General features: G+C 41.9%; 3 protein-coding genes across 5 annotated transcripts in view; 2 read left to right on the top strand and 1 right to left on the bottom strand.

The window, feature by feature from the left end:
• LOC119560030 (homeotic protein proboscipedia) overlaps positions 1–10,547 on the top strand; it is a 37,301-nt gene extending 26,754 nt beyond the window's left edge. The window contains exons 4-9 of one of the 2 annotated variants that reach the window (XM_037873326.1): positions 4,669–4,811; positions 4,995–5,109; positions 5,688–5,819; positions 5,874–6,046; positions 7,317–8,068; positions 9,487–10,547. In XM_037873326.1, coding sequence (XP_037729254.1) covers positions 4,669–4,811; positions 4,995–5,109; positions 5,688–5,819; positions 5,874–6,046; positions 7,317–8,068; positions 9,487–9,949 — 1,778 coding nt within the window. In that variant the 3' untranslated portion in view covers positions 9,950–10,547. Of the gene's footprint in view, positions 1–4,653; positions 4,812–4,994; positions 5,110–5,687; positions 5,820–5,873; positions 6,047–7,316; positions 8,069–9,486 lie in introns of both variants that reach the window. The other variant, XM_037873325.1, reaches the window with a different exon arrangement.
• Positions 10,548–13,120: 2,573 nt separating this feature from the next.
• LOC119560143 (larval cuticle protein A2B) lies at positions 13,121–13,889 on the bottom strand. The gene is made up of 2 exons (XM_037873497.1): positions 13,835–13,889; positions 13,121–13,779 (listed from the first exon to the last, which is right to left on the bottom strand). The coding sequence occupies exons 1-2, from the start codon at positions 13,844–13,846 to the stop codon at positions 13,165–13,167; spliced, it is 627 nt and encodes a 208-aa protein (XP_037729425.1). The 5' UTR covers positions 13,847–13,889; the 3' UTR covers positions 13,121–13,164.
• Positions 13,890–15,308: 1,419 nt separating this feature from the next.
• LOC119560392 (cuticle protein) lies at positions 15,309–25,196 on the top strand. 2 transcript variants are annotated; one of them, XM_037873820.1, is made up of 3 exons: positions 15,309–15,361; positions 15,428–16,009; positions 24,579–25,196. In XM_037873820.1, the coding sequence occupies exons 1-3, from the start codon at positions 15,350–15,352 to the stop codon at positions 25,077–25,079; spliced, it is 1,095 nt and encodes a 364-aa protein (XP_037729748.1). In that variant the 5' UTR covers positions 15,309–15,349; the 3' UTR covers positions 25,080–25,196. The 2 variants fall into 2 exon arrangements, with proteins under 2 accessions (XP_037729748.1, XP_037729747.1); XM_037873819.1 differs by lacking the exons at positions 15,309–15,361; positions 15,428–16,009 and adding an exon at positions 24,268–24,350 and having other exon boundaries at positions 24,417–25,194.
• Positions 25,197–26,889: the final 1,693 nt, after the last annotated feature.

Genomic DNA, 26,889 nt, shown 5'->3' with positions numbered 1-26,889 from the left:
TTAATGTCTAATAACGAGTAAACGTTTGGAATGGATTGAACTCTGACCTATCCTTCCTCCTATTTGGTATAGATATTTTCCTAAAATATTGAAACATTAATCAACAATTTTCACACCTCCAGCAGGCAAAACACCGACCTCTCCATTCTCCTTCTGTCCTGATCAACAATCCTGAGGGTTTAGTTTCGTTGAATTTGTTTTCCCTGTTTGTGTAAATGTTTCGTATTGTTGACATTTGCTGGTCATGAAAAGTCATTAAATATATTTCTCTAATTTATCTTTCGACTGTGGCAGCTTCGGTCGGTGGTGGTAATGGCATTAAAGTAAAGTTGGGCAAAGTGAAAAGAAAGCGGAAATGTTTGTCTGGCCACCATTGCTCGGTTTGGCTTGGGACCTCTGAGGTCTGATCTCCGACCACGACCACCCACCCTTCAACCCTTTTCCTGCCCGCTAATTAAAACTAATCCCGAGGAAAGGACCCAGCCATTCAGGGTGTTGTTATACTTTTCGCATAACTGTCAATCAGTCCCACAATTAAATGATTGAAGACACTCAACTTGGTCTTTACTTCCCTTATACATTTCAGCTGAATCTTGAGCAATAAAATATATATGGCCATGCGGAGCTTGGTTTTTAGTTGGCCTGAGCTGGTTTAGTTTGGATGCATATCAAGTGGATGCAGATACAAAATGTTTTCATGAGAAATTGACTTTTTCCATTGCTCCAAAGACGACGTCGTCGTCAGATGTCTGTTGGCTGTTGTCTTCCTTTGGCCGGAATGATTAATGGTTCTGCTCTTTGCGCATTCGTCGGCCCACACCAGGGGCAACAAAAAGACATCCACATCCACATTCACATCCAGCATTTGTTGCTCCGACCGTATCTGTATCTTTTTGTGCCGCCGAATGAGAATTTCTACTGCATCGCGCATCAGCATTTGGCGTTTTCAGCTACTGAGCCGCCTCGCCATTGTCTCCCAGTTTTTATTGTGGCTCCCCATTTTCGATTGAATTCGCCTCGGTACTTGCAGATACTTGAGCTCGTCGCCTGGCCTTTAAAGTTTCAGCCAACTCGTTGTCGCTCAACCGCAGAGTGCTCACGTAATTTAAGGCCAAGTCAAGGCAAAGTTCCCCATACCCGGCTAGACCGACCGAAACCTACAAGATAAATTGAGGTCATTTTTTGCCAGTGGCCACCTTTGGTCAGTCCGGGTTCGAGTTCGGGTTGTTTTGGGGCTTGGGCTTGGGCTCTGGTCCGGGTACACCTTGTTGACCGGCCACAAATGTCCTTAATGTGCATCCTTATGGACTGCGGTCATGTGCAAGTGGTCGAGCCCAAAAAATGCCGCCCCTCCCCAGCTACTTACGTAAGTATTCACGAGTAGTTAGCGCTAGGCAAACAGCCACGAGTGTAGAATTCATTCTGGAAATTCCCTGGCATGTGAGTGGGGAGCTGATGATTTAGATGGTAAGGTGGGTACGAGTACACTGAAAGGAACCATTACCGACAAGGCAGATTTGCTTACGAAGATATTTAATTAAAGCGACCAACTTTGGTACATCAGGTAATCATATTTAATTCTTCTTAAAAACCTGTAATGTAACCTTAAAAATCTGTAATGTCTTTAAGTCATAAATAAAAATCTACGAAATAATAAAACTTTTGAATCTTTTTGATACATAGGTATTCTTAATAACTTTATTCTTGCCTCTTGAAACGTAGGATATTTGCATTTTTGTTCACATTAAATATGAAAATTTGTATCTGATATCTGAATTGGATATATCATATATTTATCTGCGTGCACTGATTATAATATGCGTTTTAAGCAAAAAACAAGAGAGTACTGGCCACCTTTGACCATTTGTGCAATTGTTGCAAAATGTACGCTCATTTTAATTTCAGCCCAAAAGAGCGGCAAATGCGTTAAATGTTCCGCTTCTGACCAAACTCTTTTCTGCCCTGGCTACTTGTGTTTTTTGTGGGCTAAGTTCAGCCCCAAATATAAACATAAATCCTGTCCTTCAGCAGGAGAGGTGGCGAAAGAAAGGTCCTGTTGGTGGACAACGAGTGCGTTTAAGTGTTAACATGTAAATGATGCTGTTGAAGCAGTTAATAAGTGTATGCCAGGGGCTGTAAATCATCAGGAGTGTTTCCTTTCCGTCTGCCTGGCCATAGAAATTAATTTTATTTGCAGACCAAAGCGGAGATTTACGAGCAAATAATAACCAAGTGATGATTGCGAGTATTAAACGTAAGGCTTTATTTCCCACCCACTCCTACTCCCACCGTCGAATGTCATTTCTAGTACAACCTAATCCAAAGGCAGCTGCAAAGTATCCTTCGGCCGTAGTTTGCTGATAAGTTTCCATTCTGACTTTTCCGGCATTTCATCCATGCTGATGACATTTCCAATGTCTCCCCAGTCCCCCCTCTGGCCGTGACAAAACAAAATTCATTTTGTAATTTCCAAGCCACCTAGAAAGGGCCAAAACCAGCCAGCTGTCATTTGGGGAGTTGGGTGGATGGTTGGTTGGCTGGTTGGTTGGATGGCTGGATTCCATTTTGACCGGGCTGCAGAAATTGCACTCAACTTGGCTGCCTTCCGCCCACCGCCCCTCTGGCACTGCCACGCCCTCTCCCTCCGCCGCCGCCCTCCGATTCGGGTTTAGAAAATTATCTTTTTGCTCGTCGTCGCCAAAAAGGAAATCATATTTTCTGCTTTTGTGCACTTTACTTTTCAGTTTTCGTTGGCTGCCGTTGGCTGCTCGTAAACAGTTTTCGGGTGCAACTTTTGTGCGAAATTTATGCTTTCATTCCGTATCTGTATCTGGGCACTTTTCGCACAAGTACATGCGACTTGGGTCTGGGAAAGTGGAGATGGGGAATGGGAAACGGCCCTCCTCCTGGAATTTTCTCTCTGTGCGGTGTGTGTGCCCCACCAGGTGGTGTTTATGGCATCCGCTCTGCGAGTATTGATGAAGGAACTCGGGCTCGGGCTCGCATCTGTAATTCAATCAGTGTCTATGTCTGGCTCCTCGTCCTGCCCTCGTCCTCCTCCTGCTCCAGGATCCTTTTCCTTTCGCCATTTTCCGCTATTGAGACTCTGTTTACGCAGCTCGTTCAGCTGGAAATGCCGTGCTTGTTGCCAAAAGGCAAAGTGGCGAAAAAATACAAAAATATTTTGCAATCGCATCAATGCAAATAAGGTGGCAGAAGTTCGACGGCGGGCAAAAAGGTAGCGAAGTGTTCAGTTTCCTAAAATGATATGCGCATTTCTTTACTACCCAATGCGATTTTTATTTGGGGAAATTTATTTTCGTTGAGTTTATGTCCCAGGCCGTTGGAGCAGAAACAACTTTGCTGATCTCTATCATTAGAAGTCAGGTTTGGCAAAATCACAAAGGTGATTTAAGTAGTTTTGATTTTTGAAATGAATAGTCGGTAAAATAAAAAATTACAGAGAACTTCCTAACAACGGTGTTAATAAGTTTGATATTATTTAATCAAAGAATGCCACTTCTTAAGTTTTGTACTTTACGTAAAATAATCAAAAAACTTAAAAACAGAGTAGTTCGTTCCAAGATTGTCAATTGAAAGTTGATAGTTGAAGATTATTAAATCAAAGTTTGAAACCTCTTGAATTTTTGAAGCATCAAATATTTGACCTAAGTTTCTTTTTATAAGAATTTTGATATATTTATGTCTATATAATTATAATAATAATGTTCCTTAGATCTAAATGTTAAATTCAAATGGTAGGTACTTTTTGTTTAAGCTAAATAAACGAATTTTTACGAATTCATTTGACTTAAAAGTTTTTGTACGGAAATGACAATGCGTTTTCGTTTAAAAAAGGAACTACATTTTTATTTTGATGAATACAACTTTAGAACTGAGTATTAGTACTAAAAGTATGAAACTAAAAATGTATGATTATTTGGTCTCTTAAAATCCTGTCTCAGAGTCTCTCAGTAGTTTAAAGGAACTGTTTAATACTGCTAAAAGTACTCTCGTATAGATTAGTCCCGCCTTAGCAAAATTAGGAACAAAACCCGTTTCCCATTTAATTAACAGCTTCTTTTGTCCAAAAATTAAAATAATTTTCTGTTTGTTATTCAAATTAAGTTTTTCTGCTCCCCCTGGAAGCTATTTTCCAGCGAAGCTGCTGGCTGATGCTTCTGTTTGGAAACCGAACTACTCGAGAGCCCTGCTGTGGGCCAGTCTTTCCCTCACTGATTGATTGATTAGATTTTTGTTAATTACTTAACGCTCGAGCTGCGAGTGTCGCGTCTCAGCGGCGATGGAAAAACGCTCGAGACGAGGAACTTACCGCGCGGCATCAGCTGCACTTTTTGGCAGATATGCTGGAGAATCCTGAAAGTTTTCTTATCTAGTTGGGCGAGTTTCGCTGAATTAGTTATGCCCCCTGACGAGCTGATAGATTGATTACGGGCGGAGATAGAATGGTAGAATCCTTGAAGCCCGGGTCTCACTGCGAATGCAATATGTTAACGAATGTACCATGGCCACGCCCACACGGGGACATGTTGGAGGGAAGCCCCCTTGACGAACTAATACAGAAAAATCGAAAAAATTCACATTCACTCTGCAAGTCTCTCAAACGAACAAAATGCAATTTCTCAATTGCAGCTGAATTCGTTCCAGAAAACGGCCTGCCCCGACGACTCCGCACCGCGTACACCAATACCCAGCTGCTGGAGCTGGAGAAGGAATTCCATTTCAATAAATATTTATGCCGCCCAAGGAGGATCGAAATAGCAGCCAGCCTGGACCTTACGGAGCGACAGGTGAGTGCTCCGCAATGCAATTTATTCCGCTGCATTCGCACATGGCAGGAGGATTCCATTATTCCGCTGACAAATTGCTCCCAGGCAGCATTTCTCGGTGAACGCAGTTATCGCCCCTCGATTTTCCCACTTTTAATTGCACACACCTTGACGGAAGTCGAACTAATCGCATCTCGGTTGCAGGTAAAAGTTTGGTTCCAAAACCGCCGCATGAAGCACAAGAGGCAAACGCTCTCGAAGACGGACGACGAGGACAACAAGGATAGCCTCAAAGGTGACGATGATCAGTCCGATAGTAGTAAGTAAAGCTCAAATTCCATTTATTGTACCATTAGGATAAGATGTGGATGGGAAATGCCGAAAATTACTCATTTATTAACCGAAATATTAAGGAAAGTCTATTGGTCTTCAATATAATATTACTGCTATTAATATTTATGATTTTAAGGTATTTTTTATCCGCCCAGCTCCATGAACAATAGGCAATCCAAAGTTTCGATTTATATTTAGAATCATCAAACTTATGACATAAAATAATTATGAAGACTCTCCTTTTTTCGAGTGCTGTAAAAGGATTGAGATACCAAAGAAAACTGTACCAAGAGTTAAACTCTTCCTTAGAGTTTACCAACAAGTTGTTCCACTTTTACTTTTTCGGTCTTGCATGGTTTCGTTTTTGAGGCTTTTACGCAGAAGTAAGAGATGGTGTAGCTTATCAATCATTGTCAGAGGTTGGGATGGGACGGAACGACTTTAGGCAGGGCGGACCTCGGCGTGCTAACCCCTCTCGCGTGAGAGTTCCGACTTTGGTTCTCGTCTCCGTCCACCAGTTATACCTACTGATTTGCTTTTATCTTACCTTCCTGTGAAATGCAGACTCCAATTCGAAGAAATCGTGTCAAGGCTGCGAACTGCCCTCCGACGATATACCCGATTCCACGTCCAATTCCCGGGGTCACAACAACAACACGCCGAGCGCCACCAACAACAATCCGAGTGCTGGAAGCCGTAAGTTTGGATAGAGAACTTGGTAATATCTTTAAAACATTTCGAAATCTTCAGTAACACCCAACTCGTCCCTGGAAACGGGCATCTCCTCGAACCTGATGGGCAGCACCACCGTATCCGCCTCGAATGTGATCAGCGCCGACTCCAGTGTGGCATCTAGTGTCAGCCTGGACGAGGACATCGAGGAGAGCAGCCCCATCAAGGTGAAGAAGAAAGACGAGGGACAGGTGAGTAAACTACCTAGGCTATTGGGGAAAAATAAGATGTTCCTTAGATCTGTAAATTATAACGAAATGTAATCAAATGCTTAAGCGTTGAATTAATTTGTATAGGTTAAAAACAAGCATAGTGCGAAGAACCATTAAAGAGAAAGAGAGCTCTAAAACATTAACAAACCACTAATATTCAACAATTTGCCCTATAACCAACACAATTATACGTTTCATTTCAAAAACTAAAATAATATTATTATTATACCCGTTACTCGTAGAGTAAAAGGGTATACTAGATTCGTCGGAAAGTATGTAACAGGCAGAAGGAAGCGTTTCCGACCCCATAAAGTATATATATTCTTGATCAGGATCACTAGCCGAGTCGATCTAGCCATGTCCGTCTGTCCGTCTGTCCGTCTGTCCGTCTGTCCGGATGAACGCTGAGATCTCGGAAACTCGAGCAGATTCCTGAGCTTCTTACGCAGCGCAAGTTTGTTTCAGTAGAGTGCCACGCCCACTCTAACGCCCACAAACCGCCCAAAACTGTGGCTCCTACAGTTTTGATGTTAGATAGAAAATTTTAACTGAAATGTATTAGTCTTGTCCATACCTATCGATTGACCCAAAAAAAATTTTTCTACGCCCACTCTAACGCCCACAAACCTCCCAAGAAAAAAAGCTATGACGTCAGAGCCAGACAGTGCGAAATGTTTTTACGCGTGTATGTGTGTGTATGTAAATAGTTGCCGGCCGAACTTAGCGGCAAAGAGAAAAGCACTGCCGGCGCTCAGAGAGAGCAAAGTGCGCGGCTAACTTATTCTATTGAACAATGAATTTGTCACGCCTACCCTAACGCACACAACGCTTAAATCTGTCTTCCGCCGGTAGGTGGCGCATTTAAATCTCGCTTTGCTGCTTGCATATCTCCATATCTCCATTTCCCTTTGGTCGCTTAAGCTGAGTAACGGGTATCTGATAGTCGAGGTACTCGACTATAGCGTTCTCCCTTGTTTTTAACTATATATTTTGTTGTTTTTTTTCGCTGAATATGTAACATTCTTTAAGACTATGTCTCTAACGATTTTTTTCATATGCATATATACAATAGGCGTGCCTTATAAAATTAGCAATATGCTGATTTTTTTAAAACATAACCTTTTAGGGCTTAAAAGTAATTAGGACATGGGAAACATACACTAAATACATAAGTAAAAGAAGTAAATGGGGCTGACATGTCCGGTGAATTTGATAACAATGTTGTATGCTTTTTATTGCTGAACTGCAGGTCATCAAAAAGGAGGCGGTGTCCACCTCGTCGAAGGCCTCGCCTTTTGGCTACGAGAACTCCACACCCAGTCTGGTCAGTTTTCGACGGGACTCAGATGCCGCCGCCGTCGGAAATGCACCCGCCAGCAAGGCGGGCGGCAAGAAGCGCTTTCAAAACGCGGCCAATGCCATTGCCACGCCCACGCCTCTATCTGACAGCAATAGTGGAAGTGGAAACGGAAATGGGGGTGGCGCTGGCCCAGCTGGCGGCTACTTTCCAGGCTACTATCCTAGTCCCAAGCAGCAGCAGCAAATGCAGCAGCAGCAGATGCACCCGCAACAGCAGCAGCAGCCGCAGGACTACTACGGCAAGTACGACATCGAATTCGCCGCCTCGCCGCACCACAATCCCCACAACAAGCAGCAGGCGCTGCACGGCGAGTATCTGAGTCCCAAACCAAACGCGGCCAACTTTCACCAAAGCGGTCAGCAGCAGCAGAGCGACCAGTTCTACTACAACTACAACGACACCAACGGCAGTGCGTACTTGAACCACCAGCAGCAGCACCACCAGCAGCACCACCCACAACAGCAGCACCACCAAAGCCACGTAGCCGACTTTGAGGCGCCCGTCAACGGCCCCAGTAACTTCAACAACGGCGCCTACTACGACAACATGAGTTTTCAACAACAGGCGCAGGCCCACCAACACCAATCGGTGGTCTTTCAACAGCAGCAGCAGCCACACCAGCAAGCAGCGATCAATCACCAGTGAGTAGCCAAGAATGTGCTATAATTGCATAGTTAGTTAGTTAGTAAATTGTATTAATTAATTTAATTAATGGTGGAAAACAATATTTACTTGCATTTTACATGGCTTCTGTCTTAGCTATCCACAAGATCCAGCACTTTCCAACACTGCTGGTTCTTGACTTGGGTGGTACTTATCCGATACCCGATCCATTACCTATCATTAATACATTAGCTGGCCGCGCAGGTGGCGCTAGCTCAGCCTAGTGAGCAACAAATACTTTAGAGCTGCTGCTGAATATTTTTCAAAATAACGTATCGATGACAATTTTTATACCCGTTACTCGTAGAGTAAAAGGGTATACTAGATTCGTCGGAAAGTATGTAACAGGCAGAAGGAAGCGTTTCCGACCCCATAAAGTATATATATTCTTGATCAGGATCACTAGCCGAGTCGATCTAGCCATGTCCGTCTGTCCATCCGGATGAACGCTGAGATCTTGGAAACTATAAGAGCTAGGCTATTGAGATTAGGCGTGCAGATTCCTGACCTTTTTACGCAGCACAAATTTTAACTGAAATGTATTGTTCTTATCAATACCGATTATCAATATGGATTGATAAAAAAAAGGTTGCCACGTCCACTTTTACGCCCACAAACCGCCCACAAACTATCAAGGATAGAGAATTGGGATCTCAGATTTAGATTCCGTAGCCTTGTGCGCAGCGCAAGTTTGTTACGCAAATATGCCACGCCCACTCTAACGCCCACAAACCGCCCAAGCCTGTGGCGCCCACAATTTTCATGCTAGATACAAAATTTTAAGTGAACTGTATTGGTCTCGTCAATACCTATCGATTGACCCTGAAAAAAAAAATGCCACGCCCACTCGAACGCCCATAACGCTTAAATCTGTCTACCGCCGATAGGTGGCGCATTTCAATCTCGCTTTGCTGCTTGCATATCTCCATTTCCCTTTGGTCCCTTTAGCTGAGTAACGGGTATCTGATAGTCGAGGTACTCGACTGTAGCGTTCTTCCTTGTTTTTTTAAATATAACAATAATTTTTTGATAAATATTGTTATATTTAATATGATAATATTTTTTCATATTAAATCTTTACTCTGGCCCCTTTATAAAAACATTCTTTATACATTAATTGGTGGTATATGGCTAAGGACATCAAACCCTTCTAAATAATTTTTGAAAAACACAGAAAATGACTGACGTATACATATTTATTTAAACTAGGATAAACAATATACTTATTTATGCCAAATGCATAAAACTGGCCTTAGCGACAGAATGGTTTGAGAAAATATTCCAATATCTAAGTAAGGTATTCTAAATCACATAAAAAATGAATGTGATAAGAAACCTTTAACTCTGCTGACCTGAATACGAGTTCTCATCTTTAAACTATTTTATCCCCGCACAGGCACATGCATCACCTGGGCCCTGGGGAGACATACAGTGCTCTAGGCCTGCAGATGGAGAACTGCGAGGGCTACAACAACTTCGGCGGCGCCGGGAGCGGTGGTGGGTACTACGAGGCGGGTCAGCAGCCCCCAGGTCCAGCCACCCACGGCCACGGTCTCCACCCCCATCACCACGTGCAGGTGCCGGCGCAGGCGCATGCCCACATCCATGCCCACCACAATTCCGCGGGAATTCCCGGAGGAGTGGGAGTCGGAGTCGGAGTCGGACCACCGCCATCGCACATCCACGGATTCGCCCTCAATGGGACCGCAACGGGTCAGGGCCAGGGATTCGGGAACAATGGGAGCACTGCGTCTGGGACGGCTGCGATCAGTGGACTGGAGAACTCGAACAGCTCGGACTTCAACTTCCTGAGCAACCTGGCCAACGACTTTGCGCCGGAGTACTACCAACTCAGTTAGTTCATGTAGGAAGCGAGCCCGAAGCCAGTGTAAATATGTCTTAGCCTAATTCGCCGCCTGGGCGTGAGTCTTGTAATTCTATTCAGTGTCGTAGCCTCTTAAGCTCTTTGTCCGTAGCACATATCTGTAAATATTAAGTAAAAGATTTAGGTCTAAACAGAAGCGCTGTTTCACTTTTTTAGGCTAAACAAATCGAAAATGTCTTGATATCGTTTTGGCTCCAAGTCAAAACGAAGGTCTATCTTGAAAATTCCATTTAGAAATTAAAGAGGAATCGAAATTGTATATAGTTAGAAAAATTCAAAAACTTTCACACAAGTCTTAATCAATGAATATAAATTACTGAATGATCTTTGATTTACTGTGTTTTGTAAATATCCGAAGTAGCTTAAATCAAAAATTAAGAACAAACTGTCATTGAATCTAAAAACTAGAAGTAACTTTTTGAATCGCCCCGGTTCAAGATACAAACTTTGATTTAGAATCTTAAAGCACTCTCAATTATTTCAATGTTTGTAATGTTTGTATGTTGCTCTACATTTCCCATAATAGTAAACAAATATATATTATAAATATGACTATAAATATCGGCATAGATATATTTGTAAGGCGAAAGAATAAAAAACAATTAAGATACAAAACTTCAGAATAAAAATATCTTACAACAATCTAGTAAATAAGGAACGTTATTTAGGTTTTAAAAACCGCCAATTCGATAAGTCCGTTAGTCCTTATTAACGTCCAGATCTCGGAAACTACAAAACAGGGTTTTGGAAAATATTTATTTTTATTTTTGCTTCAGTGCCCATACATAAAATCAGATCCGAAAGCTTAAATTTAATAAGCGATGTGCTTTAAATATACAAAGTGCAGTAAAAAATGTAAGTATAAAAACACTAAACACTAAACGAACATTGTATTAAAAAGTAAACACAACATTTTTAAGAGTCTAAACTCAGAAGTTTAAGTTATACAATGTATATACCGAAGAGTTGATTTTCGTTTCTGGGGTGAAACCATAGTACTTACCTGGGTTTTCAGTTACCATTAAGAAAGTATTGCTACTGAAAACATATCTTTTTCAATACAACAATACACTTCATAGGTATTGCAAAAAAAACAATGCCACTAAAATAATTTTATTAGAGTCTTGGATACAACGATTAACCTGCGGACTGTGTCTATTAAAATCTTTTGAAGAATTGCTTACCTTTTTTTGCCAGAGGATGACGCACAAAGGAACCGCGAATTCTTTAGAAGTGGATGATCTCTTGCTCCTTTTGCAAGAACAGAAGACTTGATTGATTGACATTAAGGATGAACAATAATTGAATCGCAAATTCTTCAGAAGAATTACAATCTATTTTATTGTTCTGTTTGCTTCAGCCGAGTGCCATGCCCAATCTAACGCCCACAACGTCCCATCGTTTAAATCTGACTATTAAATAATAAGTAAAGCTGGATGGCTAATAGTCGGAGGATATATAAGGTCCTCGACTATAGCCTACCCCCTTTTATAAATTACTTATATATTGTATATTGAATTCAAAGAATAGTATATAGCAGGTAGAAGGGATCTTTTCTGACCCTATAAATTATATATGTTATTGATTAAGCTTACTAGGCGAGTCGATCTAGCCATGTTCGTCTGTATGTCCGTGTAAAAGCAGGGATCTCGGAAACTGTAAGAGCTAGAGATATATGATTTCAGATTTAGAATTCTTACATATTATGATTTATAGTAACTTTTACTTTAGAATATTTAGAGTCACTATTTCATGGGTCAAATCACGAATTCGATTGGATGGGTCCTTTTAAATTAATTTGGTCTATTTGAACAATGTTTATACCCATTACTCGTAGAGTAAAAGGGTATACTAGATTCGTCGGAAAGTATGTAACAGGCAGAATGAAGCGTTTCCGACCCCATAAAGTATATATATTCTTGATCAGGATCACTAGCCGAGTCGATCTAGCCATGTCCGTCTGTCCGTCTGTCCGTCTGACCGTCTGTCCGTCTGTCCGGATGAACGCTGAGATCTCGCAGCGCAAGTTTGTTTCAGTAGAGTGCCACGCCCACTCAAACGCCCACAAACCGCCCAAAACTGTGCCTCCTACAGTTTTGATGCTAGAGGAAAAATTTAAACTGAAATAAATTGTTCTCATCAATACCTATCGATTGACATAATAAAAAAGTTTGCCACGCCCACTTTAACGCCAAAAACTTCAAAAAATCGTTAGTATGAACGCGGATATCTCGGAAACTATCAAAGATAGAGTATTGGAATTTCAGATTTAGATTCCGTAGCCTTGTACGCAGCGAAAGTTTGTTATGCGAATATGCCACGCCCACTCTAACGCCCACAAACTACAAGATCTCAGCGTTCATCCGAACGGACAGACAGACGGACAGACGGACACACGGACATGGCTAGATCTACTCGGCTAGTGATCCTGATCAAGAATATATATACACTATGGGGTCGGAAACGCTTCCTTCTGCCTGTTACATACTTTCCGACGAATCTAGTATACCCTTTTACTCTACGAGTAACGAGTATAAAAAGTCTGTCTGCCTCCAAAAAAAACTAGTTTATAGTGCCGTCTATTCTACGTCATACGCGTCATGATACGAATATGAATAAGAATAGTTGCTATAATTGGAATGGAAAAAGCCGGCTACAGAGGTCCGTTTTGCAAATAACCGAGAATAACCGAAACACCAACCGGAAGCCAAATGACCACGTGCTACAACACAGAATCCCATGTTGTTATAGTTAAATCCGTGACATACTTATATAAGCATACATACTTTACAGCTATCAGATTATGATTTATTATTCGCTGATAGGGTTGGTCAATATTCAGAGCTGAATCGAATCGTAGCGGGTGTAGCAAATGGGTCTCTGAATGGAATGGAACGATTGAAAGAAAAATCCAATTAAACTTTAAAACCCAAACTTTGGAATTTCAATGTCGCAGCCCAGTTCAATTAATTGGCTATACAGCCATTCGAATTGAGCCCTAATGAAGCAGAAATAATTAAATTGTGTTTGAATCTTAAATTGAATTCCGCCCCAGGTCAAACGTATCCTTAGAGCCGGATACAGTTATAGAGTGAAATTGGCTATTTAAATGACAAATATTGGTTTATTTTTAGTGGTCGTTTGTAAAACTATAACAATAAAGGGATGTAGAATGTGGAATGGCAGTTCTTAGTGATGGTAGGCAACAGCGGGGGCGGCGTAGGAGGTGTAGGTAGCGGGGGCGTCATAGTGCGCCACTGGAGCCACGGTCTTGACCACAGCAGGGGCGGCGTAGTGGGCAACTGGGGCCACAGTGCTCACAACGGCAGGGGCGGCGTAGTGGGCCACAGAGGGGGCGGCGTAGGAGGCGTAGGCAGCGGGGGCGGCATAGTGGGCGACGGGAGCGGCAACAGTCTTGACGACCGGGGCAACGGCGACGGCCTTGACCAGGGGCTCACGGTTCACCACGGCGTTGAATCCGTTGATGGGGTCGGCGGTGTACTGGACGGTCCTCTTGTAGCCATCGGCGTCGATCAGGGAGTACTCTCCACGGACCACGTCGCCATCGCGCTCCTCCACCTGGCCCTTGTTGTCGCCGGTCAGCTTGTCATCGACTCCGTAGGAGAAGCGGTACTGGGGGTGGGGGTCGTACTCCTCGGCGGCCTTGACCACGACCTTCTGGGCAACGGCCACGGGGGCATGAGCGTAAGTGGCAACCGCGGGGGCGGCATGGTACACCTGGGGAGCGGCAATAGGGGCGTAACCGGCGCTGGCCACGGCGACGAAGGCGAGGGCGAAGACGAACTGGAGGGTATAATCGTTAGATAAATCGTAGGAGGATATCTTAAATAGGACCCACCTTGAATGCCATTTTAAAGGTTTGTTTTTTGATTTGAGGGCTGGTTCTTTGCAGAAACGGTGCTGAGGGCTGTATGATGTGGCTTCTGGCCCGGCCAGTGGTTTTATAGCCCCCGCTTGCACTTTCTGCTCATGTGAGGCAAGGTGCCTACGCTTGACCTTCTGAATATCATGCTCCAAATTAGCGCGAAGTCACCGCTCTGCGAAGTCAACGTCGCAGTCGGCAGAGTCGACGGCAGAGGGCCAAGAGAGGAGATTGGCGAATGCGAAGTGCAGTCCAATTATTTAGAAAGGATTCGTCGGATTCGGCGGGATTTCCCTTCTGCCAGGTGCCCATGTACAAATTGGTCGTTGTGAAATGATTGCATCTGCTAATAGCGTTCCGATTAATCGCAGATCTTTAAAGGATGGGATTTGGGATGTGTCTTGATGCTGGGTGGCCTTGATTCTTGCAGATTGCGTAAAGGGCGAAAAGTGTCTGATAATTTAGGAATGAAACAGCGATTCTCTATATTCGACTCGAAAAGGGAAATTAACAAAATTGGATTGCGGTTGCCTCCTTCAGGGATAATGTATTACGTAACATATTTAAAACAGAGTTCATATCAATGCAAAAGCCATCTAAGTAATATAACATCTTTGAAATTAGTATCTGCCGTAATATCAGTGGGAAAATGGATTTAAAGAAAAAATGAACAAGATAAAAGTTATAAATAGGGATCTTTATATTTCAAAAATCCCATCCTTTAAAGAGAAAATATCTCTCAAGACAAGTAAAATAAAATTTTCTATAGATAATCTTAATATGGCACCTTTGCTAAGGTTTGCTGATCCTTGTTTCTGATTCAATTTTGAGGTAGCAGACTTGTAAAAAAGAATGCTGAGCAAAAGGTCACTAAACCTTCTATCCAAATAACCGGCACATTTTTAAAGTTACATAACTCATAAGAGATTACGAAACCGTTTCAACAATGATTTTATCTCAAGATTATTATTTCTTAAGAAGCTTAGAAAAAGATCCTACGATCAGAATATGGAAACAAGGGAATGTAAAGAAATATTAAGGAAATAATTGCTCACACTTCTGTAAAATAGATGAACAAATTTAGTACATCTCATTCATACAATTTTATGCCTAGTAATTTGGTTCAGTAATTAGCCACACATTAAGCCGGGCCAAGCCCTTTGTTTCCAAGCCAACCTTTCGCCGAAGATCTTTCACTCTTTTGGTGCTGACGGCTTTAGAATCTGTGGCCAAAAGCATTTGCACACCCACAGAGCTTAGCGCCACGAACAGGAAGTACAAGTTATTGCCCGACAACAATCGCAGTCGTGAAACATTAAATATGCTTCGCTGTCACCGCGAAAATAACGCTCGCTGTCGACGGATTGGGCCAAAGCAGAGCAGAGCTGGCAGCTTGATTTACTATAAAAGTTGTCGATCGGTCCCAGAAAAGTATCATTCGCAGATCCAGTTCACTTCTGTAAAGAACAACCAATCAGCACTCCCAGCAAAATGGCATTCAAGGTGAGTAACCCGACGGGAATCCGGGATTATTGATTTGGATGGAGATCTAACGATTATACCCTCCAGTTCGTCTTCGCCCTCGCCTTCGTCGCCGTGGCCAGCGCCGGTTACGCCCCCATTGCCGCCCCCCAGGTGTACCATGCCGCCCCCGCGGTTGCCACCTACGCCCATGCCCCCGTGGCCGTGGCCCAGAAGGTCGTGGTCAAGGCCGCCGAGGAGTACGACCCCCACCCCCAGTACCGCTTCTCCTACGGAGTCGATGACAAGCTGACCGGCGACAACAAGGGCCAGGTGGAGGAGCGCGATGGCGACGTGGTCCGTGGAGAGTACTCCCTGATCGACGCCGATGGCTACAAGAGGACCGTCCAGTACACCGCCGACCCCATCAACGGATTCAACGCCGTGGTGAACCGTGAGCCCCTGGTCAAGGCCGTCGCCGTTGCCCCGGTCGTCAAGACTGTTGCCGCTCCCGTCGCCCACTACGCCGCCCCCGCTGCCTACGCCTCCTACGCCGCCCCCTCTGTGGCCCACTATGCAGCCCCTGCCGTTGTGAAGACTGTGGCCCCAGTTGCCCACTACGCCGCCCCTGCTGTGGTCAAGAGCGTTGCCCCAGTGGCTCACTACGCTGCTCCTGCCGTCGTCAAGACCGTGGCTCCAGTGACCCACTATGCCGCCCCCGCTGCCTATGCCACCTACGCTGCCCCCTCCCACTACGCCGCCCCTGCTGCCGCCTACACTTCGTACTCGGCTCCCTCGGTCGCCTACCACCACTAAGAATCCTGGCTGAAATCGACTTTGTACATAGAATTGTTGGCTTTATTATTACTGTACATTTATTTATTGACAGCACCAATAAAAAAATGCATACAAGTATGTAGACATATATCACGAAAACAACAAGAAGAGTGTTTTGGGTAACTTATCCAGAGGTAGACTCCTGGCAAAGGACTCTCAGAGGTCGTTCACATCGTCCTGTTCGGGCTCGCATTATTTATGTGCTTGTTTTCACAACGAGTTCTGGCTTTTTTTATGTGCGAAAAAGTTCACAGACATCATAGGAGCAATCCTTGCCCGAGTCCTTTCTGCAGTCTTAGAGCAATGCAATTCATGCGGTGCTTTTGGTGGTGCAGTCTGGTTTTTTGTGCGGCGATCCTTTAAGGAGGCTGCGAGGGCAACGAACTGCGTTGGCCTGCTTGATGATTATGATTCCGATACCCAAACGGATCCTGATCCCCTCTGTCTGTCTGAAGGGGCAGACAAATTTCTGGGCTTTGTGTCGGTCATTTCCATTTGAATGGAAGGACTCGTCCTCGTCTACCGCAACGCGAAGAGAATCCCTTTGTTGTTGATGTTTGTAATATAAAACGGAAATTATGGGGTCATGACTTTACTTGCCGGGTGATAAATGGTCTTACAACTCATCGGGGGAGCTGTTTCAGTGTGTCTCTAGTTCGAGGCTGTATTTTCCCACAGCTTTCATAGGATCTTTAGGGGGAGCTAGACAGCTCGCACCTGTTGTTTTTTCTAAAGAACAATTCTGGATTCTGAACTGAGGGTTCTGGAGGGGCCCTTCAAGGTCAGACTCTGAGTGCAATCTCAGCTAGCCAACTGCTTCCTTCGACATCACCCTTTTACAAAGCCAAAGTACGACTAATCAAGTGGAAGATTTCTGATTTCGGGTGCTTCTCCACGTCGATACGCAGCCAAAACCCTTCTCAACTTCACCATCGTCATTATCATCCAGAAAGCAGGGAACAACAATGCAAACTGACAATGCAACCGGACAACAACAGAAAGCACAAGCCCAGGGAAAACAAAGGGAACAGGAAAAAAATCCAGAAACAAGCCCGATGAAGTGAGTTAAAGGATCGTCGAACCTCACCAGGGGTAAACAGGCTTTCGATCCCGGGCTTTCGTATAAATAGAGGGCAGGGGCTCCTGGCTGGCTCATTCAGTGTTTTGTGTTGAGTCCGAGAGGTTCGGGACCAGGAGCAGCTTGCGATCGCGCCTTGGGGTCACTCAGACCAAAAAACCATCAAAAACCCATCTTTGGATACCTTTCTTCAGGATTCAGCCTGCTTGCAGACTCCCAATTGGCAGATATGTAGAGGTAACTATGTAGAATATCAGGAAAAATTGTGATTTATTATTCACAAACGTTAAATATTTTAGTATTCATTTAAAACATTTATGTTCATTTGATGGAAGTTGAAAACAAATTTGTTAATTACTTAAGCCTTAAAAATATTTTTATTACGTTTTGTAGAAATATATTTTATATATGCATATTGAAATATTAAAAATAATGTTTTAAAGTTACATTTAAAAACATACAACTCCTTACTAAATCTATATTTTCTAAGCAATTTCTATTACTAATATTTTCATTTCTTGCAGATTTTTCTTTTCTGTATCGGCCTTGCCGCTGCTCTGAATAATAACCAAAAATGATCAGGATTTTGTTTCCACCTTCCAAATCAACACCTAGTTGTTAATGATGACAGACCGGATCCGTCCAAGAAAACGAAACTAGGGCTCAATCAGGGCTTGCACCTGGCCAGAACACCTATTGGCACTCATCACGGAACATTGAATCGTTGGAAGGCCGCACAACACCGCCATCAGCCATCCACCACCCATCCATCCATCACCCACCAAACGTCGTCTCGGCCCTTTGGACAAAATTTACATTTGAGTTTAAGTTTAGGTGTAAACAATAAACGAAAAACAACAATAGGCTACCAAAAAAAGCGAAAAATCCAATCAAGTGTTCATGTTTTTGGGTTTTTATCTTCTGGTTGATATCGACTTATCCGTAATTGGTCCGATTGTAGAGACGATGGACAAGAACATTTCCACAAGCTTGTACAAGTGCCAACAGTTTATTGAACTGGAGGATTAGAGCGTAAAAGCTTTTGGAAATTTTGTTACTACAAAATATGTTTTCTACCTAAAAAGTGCTTGCCTGGTAACTTGTATAATTCTTTAATGCCATTTTGTGGCATCTCGAATACCATAATTGAATTCTGTGAGTATCATTATTGTTGGGTATTTTAAAACCAATCCTCGACAATCCCTCAGCTTATAGTTTGTTCGTAGACCCCCTTGACTTTTACTTTGCCGAGTGATCTAAAAAATAGTGCAGCGAATGTACCCAAATATTTCATTATTCTCCTACCAGAAAGGCCGCAGTGCGAACAATAATTTATGTGTATCAAGGTCAGGCCCGACAGCAAAGCCTATAAACTATATGTGAGGCGATTGCCACCAGATATCCAGCAAACAGTCAGCAGATTTCAAAGGTGGACGCACAGGTGCTGCTGCTGATGGTGCGGTGGCTACTGCCAAAAATGAGACATAAAGAAAATGGTAAGTGAACTGGTTTCTGTGCAAGTTTAATTGGCATTATTCGAGTCGCCGGCCGGACAGCGTTTACTTCGCACTGTAATCCCCATAAACCATTTCCAGCTTAACCCTTGGTAAATTGCTCGCCGATTATTAAGCCAAACAAATGTCGGTGCTCGAGTGCTTGAGTGTTCCCCACAAAATTAAGCAAACTAAATTGTAATTAACCAAAGTTTTTTCAACAGTTGTCCAATAGAGACAATGTCTTCGAGTTAGCCGGCCGTTGACGGTCAGCGGGCTACTGAAGTGATTACTTTTATTGTTTTCAATACAAATACGTTCCGTTGGAATTTTTTAATTTTTAACTCAGCCCAGCATTGACCTCACAGTTGCAGTCGTGCCTGGTCAGCGGTGTTTCGCCAGGTGGAGTGGTGTCTGCTAATTAAATTAATCCAACTTGACGGCTACTCCCCCTGCACTCGGTCTGGCCTATCCTTCGGGGGATACGGATCCTGCTGCGGGCGGACATTTTCCAACATTATTTGGGTTTTAGCCGGCACTCGACATCGACACCCGGACACCCAAACAGCTCAACCAATTTCCAGCAAACACTCGGCCCGGTGATCAATCTTAAATTTTCACCGCTTCTGTCAGAAATGTGCGTAGTCGACGACATGGGACGACATTGGCATCATGTGGCTTAGTTGTCCTGGTCCAGCGCCTCTCTCCCAAATACCTTAAAACGTTGACAGGCAAAACCCAAAATGCTGGTTGACGAATGAGGCCGAGGCGAATGAGTTTTCTCTGGGGAAAGCTGCGAAAATGCCGTCTGCCTGCACCCGAAAGACTCCTCAAATCAACCATGAATGGCGGCACTTTTCCTAATAAAATAAAATATGTTCTCGGTTGACATTAAAATACTTTGATGGTGAAGATCCGTTGCCTCTCGTTTTCAAATTAATTCTAAAAATAATAATAGAAAAACTTAAATAAACTGAAAAGTCAAAGTATGGCGATGGAATATAAGGATTAAGCCGCTATTGAAATATAAATATACTTTTATTCAATTTTCGTATTTACTATATAACACATATATACTTAAATAGTACCGAAGATATATTATTTTATTTGATTACACTATGCCCGCGAAATCCGGTTTTAGATGTGTTATGCGGTCCCGAAAATATTTTAATCATGCGTGCAATGGTTGTCGCCAACGCAAAAGTACTCAATTGGTATTTCTGGTTTTCCAAACTTTAAATTAAATCATTGCAATGCAGAGAAACATATTTGAATACGGAAACAAGCCTTATCACTCTGCGAAGGTCCAAAAAATCCTCGACAAAATGTTGATTCAATATTTAGATATTTAAAAACAATCCGAATTGGGATCTTCGTTACCTGTACGAGGCCGAATTCTATTTAAAGCCGCAGAATTGAAATGGTATCGCAAAAACTAAAGGGATTGCATACCAAGACCTTGATAATTTTATTTGACTTGGGATAACGAGTACAAATTTAGAATTGGAGATGTTGGGGCTGGTGGTGATAAATGTCTGAGGTTGTTAGTTCTTATTTTGTTCTTACTAAAAATAAGCACCGAATGAGACCTCATTTGTTGAAATCTGCAGCACCATTTTAAAGTTATTCCAAAACCAAGATTTCGGGGGACTTTCTAAAATTAAAATGTTTGTCCCTTTGTTTTGTGGGTTTGTTTGAATCTCTCTTTGGTGTTATGTCTTCGGTACTTTATTAGGAAGCCCGAGATAGAAAACATTTTGGATAAACTCGCTATACTAGCGGGAAAACCAAAAAAAGGAAAGATTTTGAAGGCTTGTAGTTTCTTAACAACTAAAGCTACAGTACACTCATAGAAATTTTACTGTAAAATCGCCCTAAAAACAAGGAAAATCGCCCTAAAACGGGGGTCAATGGCGACTGGGTAACAAAATAAGGGCAACATTTTCTAAAAATAGGCATGTATTGGTCTTACATTTAGGGCGATTTTTCTTAGATCTAAGGTTAATTTTCTTAAGTCTAGGGCGATTTTTCTTTTTTCAAAGGTAAACACCCTTAACATATGAAAAAATATTTTAAGTATCAAAGGCGGTATTTCTTGAAATTATGGTGAAGCGCCCTAAAAACAAGAGCAAGTGCCCTAAATATTAAAACTAATTTTTATAAAAAAAATCGTGTTTGGACAAGTTCTCGGTTCTCGGCAAACATTATCTGCGGTACTTTTTACAGGATTTTGTTTAGGATTATTTGACTTTAGTGTCCTTTTTTCACTATTATTTGAGAGGGTGAGAAAAGAGGGCAAGGTTATTATTTGGCCGCTCCACGCATGTTGGTAAACTGCTAAATTAGAGTCATATGAACTGAAAAGTAGTCATTAAACAGAATCAGGGAAATAACATTAATATAAAAAAACTTACTTCTTGAGAAAAATCTTCGTGGTCGCAGCGAGAATCGAACTCACGACCGCTGGGTTCGCAGTCGAGAGCACTACCGCTGCACCAAAGACGCATCGCGATAAGCGACGCGCAAAAAGGGTGCATATCTCAATTTGTTCTAAGAACCAATTTTCAATTTAATTCTAAGAAATATTCTCACTAACGACAACAAATTTTGTGTTATTTTACCCAATTAGACTAAATACATTAAAAAATTATTATTTTAATGTAATATACATTTTTTTTATTTGTTATTTTGACGTGTTCTAAAATTTTTTTTGCCCCTGCACACAAAATTGTTTAAGAATTAAATTCTTAAAACTTGCACAAAAAAGAAAAATAAATGTTGACTCTTTGTGGGCTCGAACTCACGCCATTTAGATGAGTTTGATAGTTTAACGCATTAGACCGCTAGGCTACCGAATTTCAAATTTCAAGGGCGATTTTCTAGTTTCAAGGGCGATTTTGGATGATTTTTTGTTCCACGAAATAAGGCAATTTGCCCTAAATATGAGAAAATATTAAAAGCATATGCTCGGAAAAATTCGCCCTAAATAATAGAAATTTTAGAAAAATTAACCCTAAAACATATTTTTTATGGCGATTATTCCTATATTTAGGGCGATTTTTCTTAATGTTAGGGCGATTTCATGTTTAGGGCGATTTTTCTAGTATTTAGAAAAATAATTTTATGAGTGTACCTACTATATGTCGCTGAAAAGGAAATTCAATATGCTGATCACGCTGTCCTATATACAATTGTCTTAATACAATAGATTTAAGGTTATAGCTTAAAAAAACTCTTAAATCCATTTATTATACTATTTTCTCAACATTGGTTCGAACGATTTCTTTTCAAATTTTAACTATATATCCCTCAACTGTTGATTTTGTTATAAAAATTACCGTTTGAAAGTTATTGAGCGATATAAAGTTCAATACGAAAAACCTATCATGCTTTCTTAATTTGCTGAAAACTAGGCAACATTAATTTAATGAGAAGGCATTTTTAATAGATATTTTTTAAGTAAAAGGAAAACATTTAGAGGGTTATTATTGACAACTAAAGACTAAACATTTTTTGTATACATTAATAATAAAAAGTCCAAAAACGTAAAAAATTTTGTATGTTCAATTTCCGATTCCTAACAATGATTGAACAATGTTTCCGTAATTTAGAACGGGAAACAACAACCAAGTGAAATTGGCCTTCCCAAAATATATATATATATTCGTTTTAATGCTATTACAAAAGCTCATATGAGTATTACAGCAAAAGTTAAGAGGACTCCCATTTTATAGTTGATGCTTAAAACAAAAACGTTTGATATCAGAGAAAAACATCATTTTATCAAGTTTTGTGACGAAAAATCTTGTACCTATAATGTTCTTATTTGGCACGCTTTATTTTACGTTAGTATGCGAGAAGTTTAAATATTTTAAATAAAAACATTTTAGAAACTGTATTTATTTAGTCGAATGTAAAAGCACATTTCGTCACAAAACTTGATATTAGAACTTTTGTATATTGAAGGTGCGTTCATCGCGTTTGATAAAGCTTACCAAAAGAAATGAATTGATTTTTTTAATAAATAAATTCTAAATTGTAGCGAAAATTGCGTGGGCAATTGCCTTCCGGTTGGTGTTTTAGTTTGTATCTAACGGATCTAAGTTACCGGCTTCTCTCCTTCCAATTTTAGCACCTATTTCGATTCGTATTCCTACGATGACTATGTGAAATTGAAGTGAACAGGAACTGGTTTGACTTGCGGCCAGACGTACGTCAGACGAGATATGAATCGTTCTTTTAATCTCTAGTCTCATTTTTTGATTGTCGGGTAATGATCTCGGACCTTTTGCACAACAATGGGGGTAACAAATTAGATAATTAAAACGTTGGATTGAAAGTGAAATGAAAATAAACTAAATTAATTGATGTGGATTAAAATTGAAAATGAGTGGAGCATTAAATCGGTCTTAAGCGGTCATTGATTCCTGTGTTTCTTAATACATTATTAAAATTGTTTAAGTTAGCTTAAGGATAGCTTCTATTGAAGATATACCATATCAAGATAAGGGCCACTTTACGACCACGATTAAAGAGTTTCTATACCAATTAATGAACACCTTTTTTTTACTTTTCAATGTAAGGTACTGATATTTACCTGATTTAATTAGCTTAAGATATTATCATTGTTACTATAAGTTTACCTTGACCGGTTATTGATTCATGTTTTGATTCTCATGACATAATACATATCAGAAATCAATGAATAATCCAATTAAAACATTTGGATCTCAAACACACCCTTTTTTAAGTATTTGTTTAGATCATTTTACTGCTTTCACTTCTTTGACGACGACCTTCAAATGAAATTCTTTCGGTACCAGCCCCCGCTCAATATTGTATTACATCACTTGGCCGCCGGTTAAGTCACTTTCCTGCGCGTTTCGACTGCGGCCATGATTGAGCACTTACCAATGCCACAATTATAGCTGTAAGACTGAGAGCAAAAAGCTTCGACTTGAAAGCTTAAACGTTACTTGTCCATTTATCCATGTGCGGTGATCAGGCATCTTTTTTGGGTCATTTACCAATGGGGGGGTTAGGGGAGGAGGTGTATCTCCAGCCGTATTTCTCTATTTTTACCAAATGTGTGCGCTTGTGTCAAGTGCAATGCTGTTCATCGATCAAGCGGCGATTTATTGGGTTACTTACACGAGTTGAGTGTGCCCCAAAACCACGAACCCCCAATCTCCCAATACCCCGATTTCCAAAAGGCTGATCCGTGGCGAGTTGCTCGCTTAAGTCTTTTGTTTGTAACAACTCTGGCTGCTTTGTCCGCTTATTCGCCGTCCGTCTCCCATTCATAACAATAGCGAAATGGGTGTGACTCGTGGGTGCAAATCTTTTTGGGTAAATCTACCGATCGGCGGGTAGGGAGGCATGCAAATGAATTACGATCGAAGTGATTTCTGTAAGCCACCGAGTTGAAAAGTGAAAGAAAGGCCGGCGGAGAGACAATGGGCCGGAGATGTGGGGCCAACGAAAATTTCGTCTATAAATACAAATGCAGCGGCGGTTCGATTATTATTCAAGCCACGCACTCCACAGAAGGAGGACAAAGTCTCGCTTCTTTCGCTCTGCAATTTGCCCATCAACCTCAAACGCTCGCCAAATGGCTTTCAAGGTAAACCGGGGCTGATGTAATTCCCACCTTGGCAACAGGCTATAATATATTTCGTTACTTTTCCAGCTGATTGCTCTGGTCTCCTGCTGCCTGGCAGCCGTATCCGCGGGACTCATCCAGGTGGAGCAGCACGAACAGCAGCCCCAGCTGTACCAGGCCCACCAGGCCCACCAGCCGCAGCATGTGATCTACCAGAAGCAGCACGAGATCCATCCCCACGGCCACGAGGTGTACCCCGACGATCCCCATCCCAAGTACAACTTTGCCTACGATGTGCAGGATGCCCTCTCCGGGGACTCGAAGAGCCAGGTGGAGTCCAGGGACGGGGATGTGGTGCAGGGCGAGTACTCCCTGGATGACGCCGATGGCTTCCGCCGCACGGTAAAGTACACCGCTGACTCCGTCAACGGATTCAATGCCGTGGTGCACCGCGAGCCCCTGGCCCATGTGCACAAGGTGGTGGCTGCTGCTCCCGTCCAATATCACCACGCCCCTGCCGCGCCCGCTGCCGTGATCAAGAGCTATTCCGCCCCTGCCCCAGCTTATGTGGCCCCCACCTATGCCGCCCCCACCTACGCCGCCCCTGCCTACACCGCCCCCGCCTACACCACCCACCAGGCTGAGCAGCCCCAGGAGCAGGATCACCAGCAGCACCACTACGCCAGCTACGAGTCCCCCGCCCACTCCCAGGCCGCCCACGAAGGTCATGAGTACTACCACCACCAGTAAGGGCTTCCTACCACAGATCACCCGACAGGCAAAAGTATTATCCCGCACCCATCCCATTATAAGACCTCATTTAGCTCCTTAACCTAGTTGTGTTGCTTAGTTTTTACGTCAATGTAAATATTTTTTAATAAAATTTCGAAATATGTATGTAAACAAGAGATTTTAATGACCTCTCAGGGGATGTTTTCCATTCAATTGTGATCCAAATGAGTTCCTTGAAAAAATATTTTAAACGGAACCACAAAGTTTATATAAGCAAGGATCTGCATAAAATACAAAAAAGGAATTCATTGGAAAGCTTTTTTTGTTTACTGAAATTAAATATCAGCAGATCTTTTCTATAAACAAATTACATTCTTAGTTAGGAAAAATAAAAATTTTTTGAGAGTAAAATTGATTTTAAATTTCAAATTAAATCTCAGTTCAAAATACACAGCTGGCTTAATTTATCTTTCTTCAGCATTAAAATACAGTTTTACCAACCGCCTTCAAGGCTTAGCCTGTGGAATGCCAAGGCCAAGGCAACGCCTTATAAAAGATTCAAATACTCCAATTAATGATTCGCATTATTCCATATCAAAGGCCCCTAAGCTAACCTGATTAGGAATGTATTCATACCGCCTCTTGTTCTTTTTAGATTACATTCTTCAACATCCATCTTAAGCAAGCTTATTTCGCAAACCCAAAATAAATTAAAAGTGCGTGCAAAGAGAACAATTGGCATTAATTTTATAAAGTGTGAGATTTACATTTAAGCAATTGGCTAGTATTTCCCGAATGGTCATGATTAGCGTGAGCAATTTAATGCGAATACTTGCCCGTGCTCGATTTTCGCACTTCAGTGGAGAGGGGTAAATCGAGACCGGTTTTCGGGCTTGCCAAAATATCCGGTAGCAACAATCGCACTTTTTGCAATTTTAATGTCGCACACAAATTGAATCTCAATTTACTTGGGACATATCTGCTGCTATCAAGTCCGGCAACTATATATGTACAGGCTCTGGCGCTGACTCGGGCCCGAAATATGTGTGTCCAATTGCCGGCAAGAAATAATTTGCTCCACATTTCCCACACAAAGGTCTATCGCAACCACATTAGCCAGACCTCTTGGCCTTTCGCTCCTCTTTGTTGGCCAGCTGGGTTGCTCGGCTGGGGCTTGGCTTTGGCAACGGTTGAGGTTGAGTGCTGGCACTGGGGGGGATAATAATCGATAGCCTCGGCACTGGCCAATGCCCACCTTGGATCACATTGAAATCACTAAGTTTGACATCTTTTCAAAAATGCCGCAGAATTGCTTTCTACATTCAATGAAAAAATGTAACTTAATTAAGTGCAAGCCGATAACGCTTAAAAGTTTCGCAGAGAGAACTTTTCAACAATTTTAAAGTAAATTTTTAATACGTTTTTAAAAAGAGTTCGTTAAATCCTTATTTCCGAAAAATCGGGTACGGCTTTTCTGTTTATAATATTTTTTCTTTACACTATTAAACTTAAAATGATTTTTATTCATAAAACTTTATTTTTGGGTTAACTAAAAATAAATCATGGTTGCCATCGATATATCACTTGCGGTGCGAAATTTTTTGCAAAAAAACGAAAGACTTAAGCGAGCAACTTGTTTTAGTCAGGTACTCTTAACCTGACATACATTAAATTTCCGTTTAAGCCAAACCATGTCTTTTTTTATGTAATTTATCCAATAAAGCTATCTAAACCATAATAGCTAATTTTGTTAGCCAGTAGATGATTTCCTATTTTAGCCTTATGCCTTTATACCTTAATGGCAAAAATAGGTGCTCATTCATGGCTA

This window comes from Drosophila subpulchrella, unplaced genomic scaffold (genome assembly GCF_014743375.2).
Source record: "Drosophila subpulchrella strain 33 F10 #4 breed RU33 unplaced genomic scaffold, RU_Dsub_v1.1 Primary Assembly Seq354, whole genome shotgun sequence".
Lineage (NCBI taxonomy): Eukaryota > Metazoa > Arthropoda > Insecta > Diptera > Drosophilidae > Drosophila > Drosophila subpulchrella.
The sequence above is the reverse complement of the archived record's forward strand: the minus strand, read 5'-3'. Positions and strand labels throughout refer to the sequence as shown.

What these genes read in the sequence shown, in the direction of transcription:
- LOC119560392 (XM_037873820.1), top strand. An exon ending in CTCCTGCCGTCGTCAAGACC is followed by an intron (nt 16,010 to 24,578) that starts GTGGCTCCAGTG and finishes CACGGCCACGAG; the next exon opens with GTGTACCCCGACGATCCCCA.